Raw genomic sequence first — 18075 nt, forward strand, 5'->3', positions numbered from 1 at the left:
ATTTACCGGCACCGCGTTATATACTGAGGAAGAAGTTTGATATTTTTACAACGAATGAAGTTCATCAGGCTGACCTCTTGTTTCTTCCCCACGATAAGGTAAAACGCAAAACGTATAAATACGCTTTAACAGTAGTGGATGTGGCTAGTCGATACAAAGAGGCTGAGCCATTAACCTCGAAAGAATCAACAGAGGTAGCTAATGCACTGAGTCGCATATATAAACGCGGACCGCTAAAATGGCCTAAGCTATTTCAAGTAGATCCCGGTCGCGAGTTTATGGGATCAATAACTAAACTGTTAACAAAGCACAATGTCGAAATCAGGCGTGGTGAAAGAGAGGCCCACCGCAGTCAAGCTATCGTCGGAAGATTTAACAGGACATTAGCGGAATGTTTGTTTGGCTATCAGTATGGGATCGAAATGAAATCCGAGCGATTGAGATCAACCGAATGGGTGACACGATTATCAGCCGTTGTATCAGCGCTGAATAATGAAGTAACGAGATTAATAGGGAAGAAACCATCCGATGCGATTAAAATGAAATCCGTGACTTCCGAATCTTCAGCACCGAGGAGAGGCAAAGAACGAAAACTTCCGGATAGAGTAAGGGTAAGATATTTATACCAGCCCGGTGAACTCGAAGAAGGCCTACGTCGCGCAACCGATCCAATATGGTCCCTTAAGACGTATAACATTAGTCGATTGGTTACGAAAGAAGGAGAGCCTATTCTTTATTATCTTCAAGATGGACCGGGTAGGGCATTTGTACGAGAAGAGTTGTTCATAGTTCCCGACGGTACGGTATTACCACCATAACCATAAGCATAGGTAGTTACACCATCATTATCAATCCATCTCTTTGTACCTAAGGGGGATAATGATGTCTTGTTCATTCTTAATCCATATATCCTATGATTGTAACTTCTTAAAGAGTTCATCTCGTGTTTGAACGTTCTACAGTTGAATAATGATTCTTTATACTGTTCGTGTTTGATATGCTTTTTTACAACATACTTCTTAACGCCCTTAGCTTTTCTTATCTCCCCATTATCGGACTTCTTTATAGAATACATCTTAGGTCTTAATCCGACATACTCCGCTATAGGAGTCCCAGCAAATTCATCCTTCATCTTACCTAACACCTTTTTATTTACTACGCTGTGCAGTGGATTATCTTTTGGGTAATCGCTCGTGTCGTACATATCTGTTTTTTCTGCCATATCTTTATACACATCCTCGGTTTGTATTTCCATCAACAAAGAATCTGTGTCAGTATATAACACCTCACATCTATCGCCGTATTGCTTCTTAAGTTCGTTGTAATAAAAGTCATACATTAAGTGTTTTGACAAGTCGAGAATACTCATACCGACGTACACCGGTCTGTTGAATTTTATATTACTCTTCTGCATATGCAACGCGGCTAAGTCATTATCGAATATCTTGCTTCTGTTAAAAGCCGGACTGGCTATAAGTTTCCTGAGTCTTAGATCATTAGATCTGACTAATTTAACATCAACACGCTTCCTTAGATTCTCCATAGTTTAACCAAATACTGAGTTATTCATGAGCTTATACAGATTCTTTTCGAAATCGCTGGTAGCTATCTTTCGTAAATCTGTGTTCAACCTTATATAGGGCTCCATCCAAGGGCTTTGATCAAACTTTAGAACTCTGTGTATTTTCTTAAGTTTCATACCTAACGATGGATACAACTGGAGATTTCTGTAGTGAACTATATATTTTGTCTTATCCATCAAATTTGGTACGAGTTTTTCTACGTTAGCTAACCTACTATTACCCATCAAGGAGCGTTGATATTCCGACATCCAATCTTTATTAACCATGAATCTTTCGGGAGCTAGCGGATAACTGTGATCTTTATGTAACGAACTTGGATATTCCAAGTCAACATCTAGTATGTACCCTTTATTCACATCATTCACTTCGATATCATTGACCAACTCAAAACCACCCGTGGCCGTGGGTAAAGGTTGACTCATAGCCCATCCGTACAAATTGTTGGCGTTGAGATATAATATGTGAGTGTCGGGTTTACTGGGATCATATCCTTCCACTAATTTATTATTAGCCTTAGAATACCTTTTCGCTTCCATCGATATACCACCTCTTAATCCTTTCTCAATAAACAAGTGCATATTGTAATCTGTGAGTAGTTTAGTTCTACGCCGGTCTTCTTCAACAATGCATCCCACGATAGTCCGGGACTGGAATAGTACCATGCCGGGTCCAAGCCATATTGTTTTAAACATGTCTTTCTAAATATCTCGAATATATCGGCGAGTAACAGTACATCGGTTTTTAAGTACAGATCGTGATAATCGCCTAAATTCTTACAACCTAATTTATCCCACACTGTCAGAGTGTGTTCATAATCGGCATCTGTTTTTTTAGATTCTGTTAAGTTACTATAGAATGATTCGAGGGGTGGTAATTCAGTTTCTTCAAATCTAGACCAATCATCCATATATTCGTAAGGATATACACCTTTTCTCAGCAACAAATGACGAGTTATCTTATCGGTATATTGATTTGTTATCGCAAAGTCATCGGGATTGTTCGCATTAGATAAATTGTCCAGGGAAGATAACAGAAACTGTACGGAGTCTATGAATCTAAGCCCATTACTTTGCTTTATTCTAGATTTCTCATCCTTGTCCCTATAATGTATAGGTTTAGTCAACGAGAACGATATGTATTTTTCCATATTATTAGGAATGCACGTTAAACCGCCGTCGGTCTTTGAGATAGCTTGCATAATGAGATGTGAATCGTATCCCCTAAGGTTATGAAACACAACGTGGATGGGTATTGTTTCAGAATTCATTTTTAGTTTCAAGTTACACTCGTTATGAGCGGCCACCCGATAATTACCCGTGACGTGACAATGATCTCTTACGGAATCCCCATTCAGGGGTTTATTACAAACGTGACAACTCGTTGAACTCTTATAGGCCCTCCAATCATCCCTCCTCGTACACATGGGTTTCTTACACGATAATTTTTCCCTGATTATTCTCTCTTCATTTTGTAGATATTCTAGGAACTTTCCCGCTGCATCGGGACCTCTGTAAATCATGGGAGTGTTTGTTTTCCCATCATACCTTACAACTATATATCCAAACCCACAAGGAATATGTTCTTGAGTTTTGTACGTAAAACTACTATCTTGATTATTATGGTTGGTATTTTCTATGGGTTTGATAAGCGCTTCGAAGTTGACGTAAATTACGTACGGTACTGGCATTTGATTACAATAATGTTCAAATTTTAATATATTTTTTCCCTCTTTAGGCATATCGATCCTGATAGCATTCTGTCCAACACCTCTACAGTCTTCTTTATGCCCTTCTAATAGATCTTGTCTGCTGTACCCATGCAGGCATCTTTCGCAGAAATATTTCTTTTCCTTATGTTTTGTTTGATCGTATAATAGCCTGTTTATCCACGTATAATGATATTTTCCATCTTTTTCGATCAGAAATGAATTGATTCTGGGAATATGTTCCGGAGCGGAGCTTATCCTGTGTACAACAATTCCTTTAGAATGTCTGAAAACATTTATAGCTAAATTATTTTGCTTTTCCACCTTTTCAATTTGTGATATTGGTGTAGGTTCGTCTATACCATCGAAGTTGAGTCCATCGTTTTGGGGATAGCTAGAAGGTCTATCCGGATGCTTGTCTACGGGGAAAAATGCAGATCTTATCATCATTCTTAAACAGTCATCGGATTTATTTTTTACGTTAATTATGGCTTTTTTCTTCTTATAATACGGAGGTAAATCTATATAAGAACCACCTTTGAAGGGCATATAATTTGCTATATCTAAATATAAACTATCGATTTTATCCACACCCCAACCAGAACCTCTATTAGTCCAGCGTTCTAAAGTTTCCTGTATCCTCTGAATTGATGTATCTAATGATGCGTTTATAGTATTGGATTCGGTTATAACTTCTTGATTGCTACGGAAATATGGTTTGGTATATTCGGTGCTATCGTCTGTGTTACTTTTACTCAATAACATTTTAATCGTCAGCTGGTATTTTATACTATGTAAATCATCTAACTCTTCGTTAATTTTACTCGATATGATGGGCTTAATATCGTTAACATCCATGTTGGAATTAATATCCATCTTCCAACCTCTTAGATATTTACCAACGTCGGAGGATATGGGTACAAATATTAATTCTTGTTGTTTATTCTCAACATCATTATCAATATCAACATTATCATCATCATTATTATCTAGTAAAGCAATCAATTCAGCTCTTCTCATTCGAGAATAACCTCTCAGCCCACTGTTTCTCGCTCGAGCTTTGAGTTCCCTAACAGTCTGGGGTTTGTTGTATTCCAAACCTAGTAAGGTAATCAATTCAGCTTTTCTCATTCGAGAATATCCACGTAGGCCACTTTGCTTTGCCATAGCCCTCAACTCTCTGACAAAAAACATTTTGGTTGAATGGTATATGCAAAATGAGACAAATGTCTAATTGGTTGTTTTCATATATCTAAATACGTATTCTCCCCAACCTATTCCTCTCATTGATGTAATCTCTCTTCCTAGCATAAATAATCTGGTTCCTGACCCTATCAGCACCGTGTTCCTTACATAAACAATAACGACCTTTGACCCCTATCCCGCATACAGAACACGTATAGTTTATGTTTCCGCGCCTGATGTAATAATTGTGTATGCCGCAGTAAATTTCAACACAGCGTCGGTTACATAGAGTCGTCTTACCCATGAGTGTAAATATGCAATTATTCATGGTTATACATCTATCATATCATTTGTCTAAATGCAAATCACATCTACACTGGTGAGATATTGATTAGGCTATTTATAGATTAGCTAACTAGGTCATGGTTTATGTGTAGCCACAGCTGTCACTCTGACTTATGCATAATTGTATAGCTGAAAATCAATACAGAAGTCAATCCCATAATCACAAATGCGACCTCGCGGTTCTTTTGTTCCTCTGACGGTGTATAAAACTGACTCATTGTTGGTCTCGGTATTGGGTCGAGTTTTTTCCCATAAACGAGGTAGTATTCGTGCATGGCAGATTCGACATCCTTAAACGTTTGAATTGAATGTCCTTCCTTAAGCAGTTTTTCATGAATAAAATCTAATCTCTTCATTCTCTGCCGCGTATATTGTGACTGGGCTGCTTGGAGTTGTTCCATTGCTTCGTTATGTCGTTTACGTTCCTCTTCAACTTCTTTAGCGTTTGATTCCCTCATACTAGAAAATAAAAAATTACTCCCCGAAAAAGCTAGAGCATTAACAATAGCTCCACCGACCATCATCGCAATTGTTGCCATGGTTTATATGAATATAATATATTCAAATGTTTAATTACTTCATTATGTCTTCCGGGATAAGCCCTTGTTTGATGAGCATATCCTTCGTTGCCATTGCTAATCCAATATCCAGAATCATCATACCTATATCAAATCCATTAAAATCTAGCTTGGGAGGTGTGGCTTTAGTAATCATTTTAGCTATACGGGCATAGCCAATGGCCAAGCCGGTGACCACCGCTGATTGATACGTCACGTTTACCAACATTTTACCGTCTGTAACTGGAGTAGTCATGCTTCTTATAGCATTATATGCGGGCTAACCTCTAATTGAACTTCTTGTGACATTGGGGGTGACGTTTTCTCTTCTCCGGTCTTATAAAAGAACCATACAGCCGCTATACCAGCAACTCCTACTAGTGCCAATGTTTTAATCGGATTAATATTTGAATTATTTATTAATTTCGCTTTGCGCGCCAGTCCTCCCTTTCTTCCTGCAGCTATTTTTGGGGGGTTCTTTGTAACTCTGGGTTGTTTTTGTGGTGCATTCACTGGTGGTGGTTCCTCATTCACTCGTTGTTCCGCAATCTGTTGTGGTTGTGCAGTTATTTCCTCGTTCACAATCTGTTGTGGTGTCACTTGTTGAGTCTCCATTATTATTAAGTGAGCACGTATGTTTAAATTGACAATACCTAGCCGTTATTAAAGCTGTGGTGAACGGAGCTAAGAACATTCCGTATCTATGATAAATCTCACAGCTCACTGAGCTTATAGCGTGTTCGATGAATGGGTCTTTCTCTAGAGATTCGCATAAATACATGCGATGTTCTGCCGGGATAGGGAGAAACGTACTAGCTATGACTGTGTATAGTTGTAACATAGCCGAACCTATCGTTTTAGTCATGGTAGCTCCCAGTCTAGACTCGTAACGCCCGTACAGTTTTTTAATTTCTTCGTCGGTCATGTTATCAATTTTTCCGATGGTATAATTTTCTCCCAAATATTGGGAACATTTTCCACCGGCTACCAAAGCGGCGAGTCTTTCTCTATGTTTATCTAAAGATTTATCTACATTTTGATCTGCATGTTGATGTGTATGTTGATCTGCATCAGATTCTTTGAGCATTTGTTCGATGAGTTCGTCGCATTCCATAATGTAATACCTAAGGAGATATTTAAGTCTAACATAATATAATATGGCATATCCAATACATCCCGTAATAATGAACTGTTGCGAAAGAATGATGATTTCGAACCACATTTTATGTCATATTAACCGCTAATGTTCAATTTGCTACATTTGCTACATTTTGCTACATTTTGCTATAATTTTGCTATATTTGCTATAATTTTGCTATAATTTTGCTACATTTTGCTAAGCAATTGAATAAGCAGCTGGTTGATCGGTTTTTAATACGAGTTTACAGTGCTTCGTTGCCGCTAACAGTTTTCTGACTTTATCTCGTTCGAGCTTGGTATAAATAACATCATTTTCGCGTAGACATTCCTCGAATGAATCTCGGTCTTTGCAATGAAAGAGTGCTACCCATTTGGTCTGCTCTCTGAGATCTTTCAGGACAGAGTTGTATTTTTGAGTAAGTACCCAAAGGCTATGCTGAGTATGCCGACCGGAGAATGCTAAATACGAAAGCATATCTTTCTTTTTGGTGAGTTCTTTACTCGCGCTGCAATCGTCTATTATGAAAAGGGTTGATTCTCCTTTGTATCTTTCGTGACATACTCGGAGGCAGGCTTGTAAACCATCGCCCGGATCAACTCTGTGTACCCCGTCGTCATTCATTACCAAATCTCTCGATAGGTATGTTTTATTAACGCTTATAGTCGGGCACAGAATAATAATATGATCAAAAACGTCCCGATAATGACTTTGTAAAATATCTAGAATAAAAGCTGTTTTTCCACAGCCCGTTTGTCTGCATATGATAGCGCAGTGCGGATCTTTAGGTAAAAGATTATTAATAGATTGCTTGCACGAATCGCCCATTCTGTATATTAAGTTGCGCATCCATAATCACGTACAAATATATGTTTAATTTACCAGCCAATTCCTGGAGCTTCGTTATCTGTATAGTGACACCCTCGCTGGCATTTTCTATTCTCCGCCCACTGCCGTGTAGTTGGTCATCGTCCGTTGTTTGCATGTCTAGCCATAGCGCGTACTTCGTGGTGAGGTATTCACCCATCGATACACTCCCGAGAGACAGATCTTTCACGACCGAGTTAACTTCCGGGGAACGTTTTAAAGAAGGAAGTTTTTTAATCTCATCCCACTGGTGATACGCTAGCATTCCTTGGCTATATAGTTGATTAGGAACGCCCTCGATAGTCAATTCTATTTTGGTAATCTTGGGATTGTAGAACTTCTCGGTATTTCTTCTAAACGCATCGGAGGGGTCCTAGACCAACATTAAAATACCCTTCAACGACCTCGTGGGGACGTTTAGATTAATATTCCACATCGTATCTTTTTTGTCCCTCGTGATCTTTCGGTGTCGCAGCACGCGATCGTACAAAATGGCTAAACTTCCTGTATAATGGTTACGAATTTGTCTGGCTAATTCGGAATCTGTTATCATATCGTACTCCAGAGAGATATTTTCAATGGAATACCCCAGCATCTTCACCACCGGTTCTGATTACTCTACCGTAGTCATTAAAAGTGAGTTCGTATTCTAACCTATCGCCTAGGGATGCATGATAAAAGGGCATGTGGGAATCTAGTAATTCAAAGTCTAGGGGAATATAGAATCTGTTACCTAATGTGTCGGCAACGGCCTTATCTTCTTTGTTGGTATCAACACCATTTTCAGCACCTACGCGCAGTTTCAATGTGTTCCGATTACAAATACCTTGGTACTGTAAGTTTTCCCGCTCTTTATCCGTTCTCCAGAGATCCATGTAGCAATAGTATACATCGCTATCGTCGATACTCAAAACCTCATTACCGCTAATTTTAATCGCGATTTTCTTAGCGATAGCACGACCTATGTTCTGAACGGGCTCCCTGTTAACGTCGGTAGAAGTCAAAATAATCGTAAATGCTAGTCGGACAGTTCCGGGAACTAACACATCGTGTGCGCCAAGATTAGGAAAGCGAACCAGAAGCGTTTGATTCTGATCGATGGTACTAGGGTTATTAGTTATAGTTACAGACTGACGAATTGCTTTGACCCCTAATGAATCTCGAAGTCTACGTTGTGGGTTTAACTTGCGTCCATATTGCGAAGACATTGTTATATTGAAAACATGTACCCTATGTTTAATATAAAAATGACTGATTTTAATCTAGATACCTTTGATGACTTTGATAACCAGAATCCAATCGAAGATACTGATGAAACCCCTATTGGTCGTGACTATTCAAAGTTTGAGATAGATAGTAAAGGAATATTGCGACTGCGTGGCGCTCCGGTATTGATCTTATGCATTCTCGTACTCGTAAGCCCCTAGCCTTGTCTACGATAGCCACTAAACACGGCACCAAATTTGTTCGTGATGAATTAGGTTTTGTCGACTACGGACGAGCAAAACTTTCCGCGAAGACTACTAAGGTTCTTCGAACCGTGCGTGATGAACTCGTTAATACAGATGATTTGGAAGCTTCCTCGATGGTGGCCTCGAACGGACTCGGAAAAATCTTAGATACCTATTACGATAATTCCACGTTACAGGTACCATTCTCGGAGTTTAGTATAAGGGATTTACGAGGTCTTGACAAGGCAATGCAAACAATGCGGGGAGAACTCATCAATAATATAGCCAAGCTGTCCGAACTCGACAAGCAAATCAGTCGAATTCGAGAAACTATCGATCAAGTCCTCAACGATGACACTACACTGGCCGATAAAATTAAAACATTGTTCAGAGAACAGGGAAGAACAATTGCCAGTATTTTAACCGCGTTGGGATTTATTATATCGACTTTGACTCTCACGTTAACCTGTGGCACAGGTGGTACAGGTGGTGGCGGATCACCCTCTACGTCAGATGGTATAAAAGAGTGGATAAAAAAGCATTTAAAAGCATTAGGTTCAGCACTGGGAAAGCTCGCTGAGAAAGCCGCGGCTGCACTTCCCGGTATAATAGGGAGTGTTGTTTCCTGGCTATTGAATTTATTAGCTAAGACCACCACTTGGCTTAGTCAAAACTTGTGGGGGTTGATCGTAGCAATTGCAGGGCTGTTGTACGTATCCGCTAAGAACTATTTAACCAAATCAGTTCGCTAAGAACTATTTATCCAAATCAGTTCGCTAAGAACTATTTATCCAAATCAGTTCGCTAACCAAATCATGAGTAAACCAACTGCGACTCCACCTAATACAAGCGCTGTTTTTTCATCGATATGTTGTTGATTTTTAGGCTCAGTATGTGGTGGCACTTGTGCGTCAGTAGATGTTTGTGCGATAGTTGGTGTTTGTGGCTTGACTATTCCCTTTTCGCCTGTGATTGTTTGCGTTATTAATTCAACATTAATATCTGAATTTATACCTGGTTTTTGTTGATCGGTAGCAATAACAATTATATTATTATAACTTGACCGATCTTAAGTTCCATATTACTCGGAGACATGTATAGTCCCGGCGCATAAACGTAGTCCACTTTGGATTGAGCGTACTGTAATGCATCTTGAAAACGCTTTATAGACGATGGTATGTCAACTGGTGAATTAATGGCGTCCTCCATGTTTGCAACAAACTGTTTTTGCGCATCGAACGCCGTCCCAGTACCGATAATGGACGTTCGTGTTTGCGATTGTGCACCGAGAATTGCCCACACATAAGTTCTTATCGATTCATTAAATCTTACAAATCCTGGGTTAGTAAAATTATTTTCTGTTTTGTCATTAAGAAATTCATTCCAAGCGACATCGTTCAGTTGTACAAATTTTTTAACAATATAAATAGACCCACTCTTAAAACTTATAATATCCCCTCTCCAATCGTTACTATAAAGTTCCCAGCCTTTATACCAATGACTGGTTTTATGCCAATGATCATATATTCTTGAGTAAAGTTTGCTGGCCTGCCGCAACTTATAAAAAATAAGACCAGGTTTATGAAGTTCTCTATATACATAATCGCTTTCTTCTTTGAGGGTTGTTATTTCATCTGCGTAAGGAACTCCTAGACCATGGTTTGCTCCTTTAATACGCCAATCTTTACTCGTAGAAACATTAAATTCCTGACAAATACGCTCATACGCAGACCTATCATAATTATTATTTGTGGAATTCCACGCTCGATCCTGCGGTAATGGAGCACTAATTTCTTTAAGTATACGTCTAATCTGATAGTATACGTGAAATGATAAAACAGACTTATATAGTTTAAATCCTGGGGCATTAACAGATACGCCACATCCCGTTGTGGCACACCATACGGCAAAGTTTAACTGATTCTGCCAAAATTGCATCGGATTGTGAAACCAATCGTGCACCATTTTATCGCTAGTTGCCGTGACCCTGTACTTTTCAAAGATATCAGGGAATTTAACGAAAAAATCATCACCATAGGAATTTACCATAATCGATAGATTAGTAATGTGTCTCGATTTCATATTTAAGTTATGATATAGTATCATTGTATATTTAATATGTATGTTACACTCCCGGAAATAACAAATGGTCAGTCTATTGAACTGCTTCATACTATCGATAACTCTGATGGACAACTCGAAGTAGCTCTATGCGATGTAACGTATTACCCACGGTGGACCAATATAAATGCTGCGAGGGGTTATAATAATGAGACAGAAATAAATGGTGAAAAATACATTATACCTGATGGGTATTACAGCGTATGCTCGCTCAATGATGAATTTTTTAAGCCTAATGGAGTTAGTCTAACACAAAATGAGTCGAATGGGTTACTGATTTTAAACGCTGGAAAAAAGGATGTAAAGCTTTACGAGAACTTAGCATACACACTTGGATGGAGAGGAGAAATAACAGTACTCAAGACATCAGATCAGGGACTCGATTTACCTGATTTAGTTCCCTATAAAGAGTTGTGCATCCATCTTGATCAGATCAGTACGACGGATAATATTCAACAAGAAAGTCCTTCACCTCTACTCAGATGTGTTCCAGTTAAAGATGAAAAATACAATAGTGGTAGAACGGAATCTTTCTCAACATTACAATATAAAAAATTAAAGCGGGATATTATTTCAGACCTCAAAATTTCTGTATTAGATGTAAAACACCAACCTGTACATATAGGATACTTAAGTGTAACACTCCATATTATAAATAATGGTTGATTCCATATTTAAGTTATGATATGATATAGTATCATTGTATATTTGATATGTATGTTACACTCCTCGGAATAACAAATGGTCAGTCTATTCAACTGCTTCGTACTATCGATAACTCGGATGGACAACTCGAAGTCGCTCTATGCGATGTAACGTATTACCCACGGTGGACCAATATAAATGCTGCGAGGGGTTATAATAATGAGACAGAAATAAATGGTGAAAAATACATTATACCTGATGGGTATTACAGCGTATGCTCGCTCAATGATGAATTTTTTAAGCCTAATGGAGTTAGTCTAACACAAAATGAGTCGAATGGGTTACTGATTTTAAACGCTGGAAAAAAGGATGTAAAGCTTTACGAGAACTTAGCATACACACTTGGATGGAGAGGAGAAATAACAGTACTCAAGACATCAGATCAGGGACTCGATTTACCTGATTTAGTTCCCTATAAAGAGTTGTGCATCCATCTTGATCAGATCAGTACGACGGATAATATTCAACAAGAAAGTCCTTCACCTCTACTCAGATGTGTTCCAGTTAAAGATGAAAAATACAATAGTGGTAGAACGGAATCTTTCTCAACATTACAATATAAAAAATTAAAGCGGGATATTATTTCAGACCTCAAAATTTCTGTATTAGATGTAAAACACCAACCTGTACATATAGGATACTTAAGTGTAACACTCCATATTATAAATAATGGTTGATTCCATATTTAAGTTATGATATGATATAGTATCATTGTATATTTGATATGTATGTTACACTCCTCGGAATAACAAATGGTCAGTCTATTCAACTGCTTCGTACTATCGATAACTCGGATGGACAACTCGAAGTCGCTCTATGCGATGTAACGTATTACCCGCTGTGAACCAATATAAATGCTACAAAAGATAATAATAGGATAATGCTATTAAATTCATCTGGTACTGGCAAATCCATTACTATACCTGATGGGTATTACAGCGTAAGCTCACTCAATGATGAAATTTTTAAGCCTAATGGAGTTAGTCTAACACAAAATGAGGCGACTGGGACAGTGAAATTCAACAATGGAAATACAAATATACTTTTATTTGACCTATCAGCTACACTTGGATTTACACGCTTAATTGGCACAATATACAAGTTACCAGATCAGGAGGTTAAATTACCTGATTTAGTTCCCTATAAAGAGTTGTGTATCCATCTTGATCAAATCAGTACGACAAATAATATTCAACTAGAAAGTCCTTCAACTCTGCTCAGATCTGTTCCAGTGAAAAATGAAAAATATAATAGCGGTAGAACAGAATCTTTCTCATCATTACAATATAAAAAATTAAAGCGTGGTATTATTTCAGACCTCAAAATTTCTGTATTAGATGTAAAACACCAACCTGTACATATAGGATACTTAAGTGTAACACTCCATATTAAAAATAATGGTTGATGCATCAGGCCCTGGAACGCTCAGACAATGTAATACAATTGTGCTTTCCGATTTCGGAGACACAGAAGGATTTGATAAACCCGGTAGCAATGGTAAGTTATACGCTTTACACTTACACGATAATGTATACAAGCCCAAAGAAGTTACATTCACGGGTAATCTAGAAGATTTAAGCGATGTCGACGTTAGTAGACTCATTAAAAACACTTCGTACAATATTATTCGCAACGACGATAATAAATGGACTATGGTCGACGCAAACATCGAGTGGCTACTGAATATCGTCATTACCCCACCGTATGCGATGATGGGTAAGGGTAATTATACTAAGATAATAAATAGTGGCATCGTACTCGCGGCTTATATCCCATCAAAACGAAAAAGTGTGTTAGTTACCCCCCTGCCAGAAAACCCAGGTCATATGTTATATAGTCGTCCGGCCTTAAAAAATTTTACTTTAAATTTGGTTACTGAATTCGAAGATATTAAACAGAACATGAGTGCAGTACCTAATATTTCCACGCTTATTATTGAAGTCTTGTTCGGAGATGTACCGGAAGATGCCTTCGAAATATTACCAGGTCTATCGATTAAATGGCTCAAGAAACACGAGCGTCGACGTTGTAGTATTATTCATATCGGAGCATCGCCCGTTGCAACCCTCGAGGGGGTTCAAATTATTAAAAGTGGTAGTATTTCTCTTACTAAGATATTCTTGCCGTATAATATACATTTGATAAGGTTGATGTATAGTCTCAAAACATTTAAGCAAGACCAATTAAAGACTATTACATGGTCGTATTATACACTATGAGTTTATATCCAGCCCTCGATGAAGCAATTGAAAAGATGGAAACTGTTGATGGATTTCGATTACATCAAATAAGCGACATAAAACATCGAATAGAGAAGGATAGGGAGTTGGGACTTGGATTGTATAAAAAATATCGCAGAGCCGTGAATGCTCTGGACGGAGTTGACACCGCACTTGTAGCAGCTGGCATGGGACTCGGTGTAGCGGGTGTCGGTTTATTATCATCTATAATCGCCGCGCCTATTGTGCTCGGCATGGAAATAGCCGCTGGAGTCTCGGGACTGGCAGGAATAGCGATAAAATTCATTTCTCGTAGGTTACAAAAGAAAGCATTAAAACACGATAGTATTCGGATACTCGCCGAAGCAAAGTTGAACAGCATTGAGGATCATATTTCGACAGCAATGGTCGATTGTAAGATATCCGAGGATGAGTTTCGTTTAGTGCTGTCAGAACTCACCAAAATACAATGAAATGAAGCAGGAGATTCGATCAAAATCTCATAAGACCAGTGGTATTAGTGAAGACGAGAAAAAAAAGTTCATAGAACAGGGGAGGCAACAAGCGCGTCAATTATTCCGTGCCAAAACCAAAGAACTGGTTGGAGATTAAAAATAGATTGCTTACTATCGTTTGATCACATTTAGACAAATGCTTACATACATATATAATAATGGAGAATTACAACACAACAATCGAAAAAGCTATTAAATGGAGAGAATTACCACAAGGTTTTTATTATATCAGTGATGTCAAACCAACCAAATACGGTTATCAATTGTTTCTTATCAATTTACAAGAAGAGTGTAGTTATATAGTCTGGTCTCCTAGTAAAATGAACGAAGAACTTAATAAAAATGTTGAATATCGCTTTATCGATAAAAATAATGAAGAATATTTTTATTACCATTTAGGCTCATCTAAAGCAATGATTGGCCCCAGGTATTGGTGAGCTAGACCCAATTTAACTTAATCTTATGACTATCATTGAATCGCATCATCATTTTTGCATAAAAAATGCCACCTGTAGTAGCAGTATAGCTATATGAATCCGGCTCCAGTGGAAGTGGTCCAGAACCCCCATTACCTATACTACTCCTCCGCTATTTCAACTATCAGTGTAGTAATATTTCCATTGGAGATATCAATATCATCATTGATCAAGTCAAGAGTGATATGTTCCCCACATAAAGAGGAAATTTCAACCAAATTAGCCTTTACATGACCATAGAGGTTTCACCTGAATTTCTGGGAATTGATCACTGCCAAGATTATCATCTTGGAAAACATGCCAGTTACATCTATCTGCCAATGTGGAGGTCGGAAGGAGAATAGGTCCATGGGTTTCAAGACTTTGAGCGCTTATAGTTAGGAAGACAAGAGCTTTATCTATCATGACCGTTTGAGGGGAACTAGAATAGAAGTTGGAACCAAAGGAATAGTCAGTTGGTGCTAATGTAGTTAATCATGCTTGATCCATGACCTGATTCATAACCTCACTCATAACCTCACCCATGCCCTCATATATACAGAGCAGATACAAGAACAACCAGGGCCAGCATTTGGAACAGAGGGTGGTTTCGGAGCACTTGTGTCTACCTCAGTTACCATTGTTACAGGTGAATCAAAGGACAAGACAGGCTAGTTTTACACTGAGTAAATCGCCCCTCTTGGAAAGGAATCCCCTCTTTCCCATGTACCATGTTTACGCAAATCTCATTAAAATCAGTCCTTAGTTCTCGCAAACCGCTAAACAAAGATCTGAAGACATCCCATTAGGGGTCACGTCAGAACAATCTTTCATCCCACCAATCAGAGCATCACTTACCAGATTATGAAAGTGACAGTTGCAATGTGCTTCTAATCATGCAACCTCGAACTCTTTAACACGCTGTATTCAGAACGATAGTTAGGGGTTTAACAACTGAATCCATACAACCTAGACCATCTATTAGCCTTACCAGAATGTTCTTTTGTTCAGGTTTCAAATATGTAATCGCGAATTTGTCAAAATATGTTTCGAAGCATAGACGCCAATTTGAAATTAGTGCCGTACATCACAAGAAAGCTGCCTTCTGATTGGTCATCGCTCGTTAGATACATTTTGAATCAACTCGTAAGATCAATGGTATCTGACAGACACTCGTGTAGTAATCTCTATGTAACAGCCTAAAGTAACTACACACTGCAAGCAAAACCACTTTGTTGTGGGAGATAACCATGGATGACGAACAACAGAACATGACCGCCTCAAGATTAACAAAGGACGATGGACAAAGAGGCCATGACTGATGCTTACCTTACTTTCTGTCAGGTGTGCTAATAAAAGCAATTAAGCACAGCTTTTACATTTGTAAAGCCTGGACCTACCTCTTGCCTACCCTGTTCAGCTTTGATAGTTGCTTCCATTGCAAAGTGGAAGGCAGCCAATGCTTGAGCCTCCTGTCGTCTACTGAACAACAAAGGAATGAGGTGTTTTAGCCAAATTTTGTCTCGACCTTGTTTGTGTGTAAGATCACTCTGAGCAAATACAGATGGTTTGTTGCTATTGATAAAGGGCAAGACAAGGTCCAGAGTGCCAGATTTCAGTACAGCTGCTTCCAGCTCTTTGTTGGCGACCAAGGCAGAGATTGCTAGACATGCATAGTATCTCACACTGTTGTCTTGATTGAAGGCAAGAGGAAACAGCCATTCAGGAACACGTCTTTTTGCCATTTCCTCTTGATTTTCAGCACCCCCAAAGAGAGATAAGTTTGCAAGTGCTTTGGCACATCTTCTCAAAATTTGATTGTCACTACAACGGCACCAATGTAGAATGACATCAAGTCCTCCAAGAGTAATCACTTTACAGCAGGTGTCTTCAGACAGTTTGAACAGATTTTCCAGAATACCTGTTGTAGCTTTGGCTATAATATTGTCTCCAACAGCAGACTTTGTCATTTTGACAATAATAATTAAACCAATTTTGGCAACTCGTTCTCTGTTCTTGGTGGACATCACCTGTTCCAGCAGGTTGGCTGAAGCAGAAAGGAGATCCCTCGCAGGAGAGGCACAATTGTATACTAGTCTATCCAGCAGGCCCTCCATACGTATTATATCACAAAGCCCATATGCTAGATCACGACCATACACAGGGGTGTCCCATGCCTCCTTCACTACATCTAAAATTTGAACTAAAATGGCACACTGGGTACATAGATCACAACTTTTCAAATCATTAATATAGCCCTCCAGTTTCTGTGACAGCGTCTGATAACTCAGCTTGAGATTGTGGCGGTAATTGTTCAAAGATGATCCATGTGGAAAGCGAAGAGGATACTTGGCATAGAAAGACCCACCATTTCCAAACTCATCACTATCTGGTGATGCTGGAACAAATGTATCACTGCCACAAGTGAGCAGCAGCCTGTCTTGGTAAATCTCTCCCTGGACTGTGTCATCTTCAGCCTCTTGGAGAATAGGTTCTAAAGCTGGGGTGAGTTTCAAACGTATCTTTAAGTCCTTGCTCTCAACAAATTGCTTTTCTGGTCCAACCTCTGACAGATTGAAGTACACCTTAGAGCTTTCGGATACTCTCCCTTCTTTATCATTTTTTTCTTCTGCACTATCTGCTGACAATGACACTTCAAGGGTGCGCTTTTTCACTGCCACTTTTGGAATACCGAGGATTGCATCAGACTGAGAACGTTCAAGTGTTTGAGTTGGGTCAAATACTTTTGTGCCTTTCTCCCCTGTCCCTGTTCTCTGACCACCACTATTTGAGGAGGTCATTATGTATCTTGAAAAATGTATACCAGTACACAACTTCTGGACTACGTCAGTTTAACCCTCTATTGCATTCTTGAAGAGCTGAAAGGAGAACAAATAATTCGATAGTATACAGTGGTTTCATGTATATCTCCTACTTTTTGGTAAACAATATTTGGTTCCCTGAGGGAAACATTACATGAGTTATCAACCTATTCTTTTTGGTTACTTTTTATTATCTCATTAATATTCATCAATTTCAGCAACACACATTTACGTAAGGACATGTTTATGATATGCATTTAATCTGTACTTTGATAACAAGTAATATTGTTCAGTTTTATTATCATCACTTGCCTACAACATGATTTGATTGATTATTAAAAAATTATTGACACATTAATTATCTTAAAATATTATTTCTCTTAATCCATCCATATTTGTTCAAGTTA

At 38.6% G+C, this 18075-nt stretch overlaps 1 protein-coding gene across 2 annotated transcripts in view; it reads right to left on the minus strand.

The window, feature by feature from the left end:
• LOC124147153 (NAD(+) hydrolase sarm1-like) overlaps positions 1–18075 on the minus strand; it is an 81733-nt gene that overhangs the window by 45053 nt on the left and 18605 nt on the right. For both annotated transcript variants that reach the window (XR_006862762.2, XM_046517762.2), the window contains exon 2: positions 16247–17725. Coding sequence is in view for 1 of the 2 variants with exons in the window: in XM_046517762.2 (XP_046373718.1) it covers positions 16247–17647 (1401 nt within the window). In the remaining variant the exon portion in view is untranslated. The remainder of the gene's footprint in view (positions 1–16246; positions 17726–18075) is intronic.

Source organism: Haliotis rufescens, unplaced genomic scaffold (genome assembly GCF_023055435.1).
Source record: "Haliotis rufescens isolate VD_foot unplaced genomic scaffold, xgHalRufe1.0.p SCAF_15, whole genome shotgun sequence".
Lineage (NCBI taxonomy): Eukaryota > Metazoa > Mollusca > Gastropoda > Lepetellida > Haliotidae > Haliotis > Haliotis rufescens.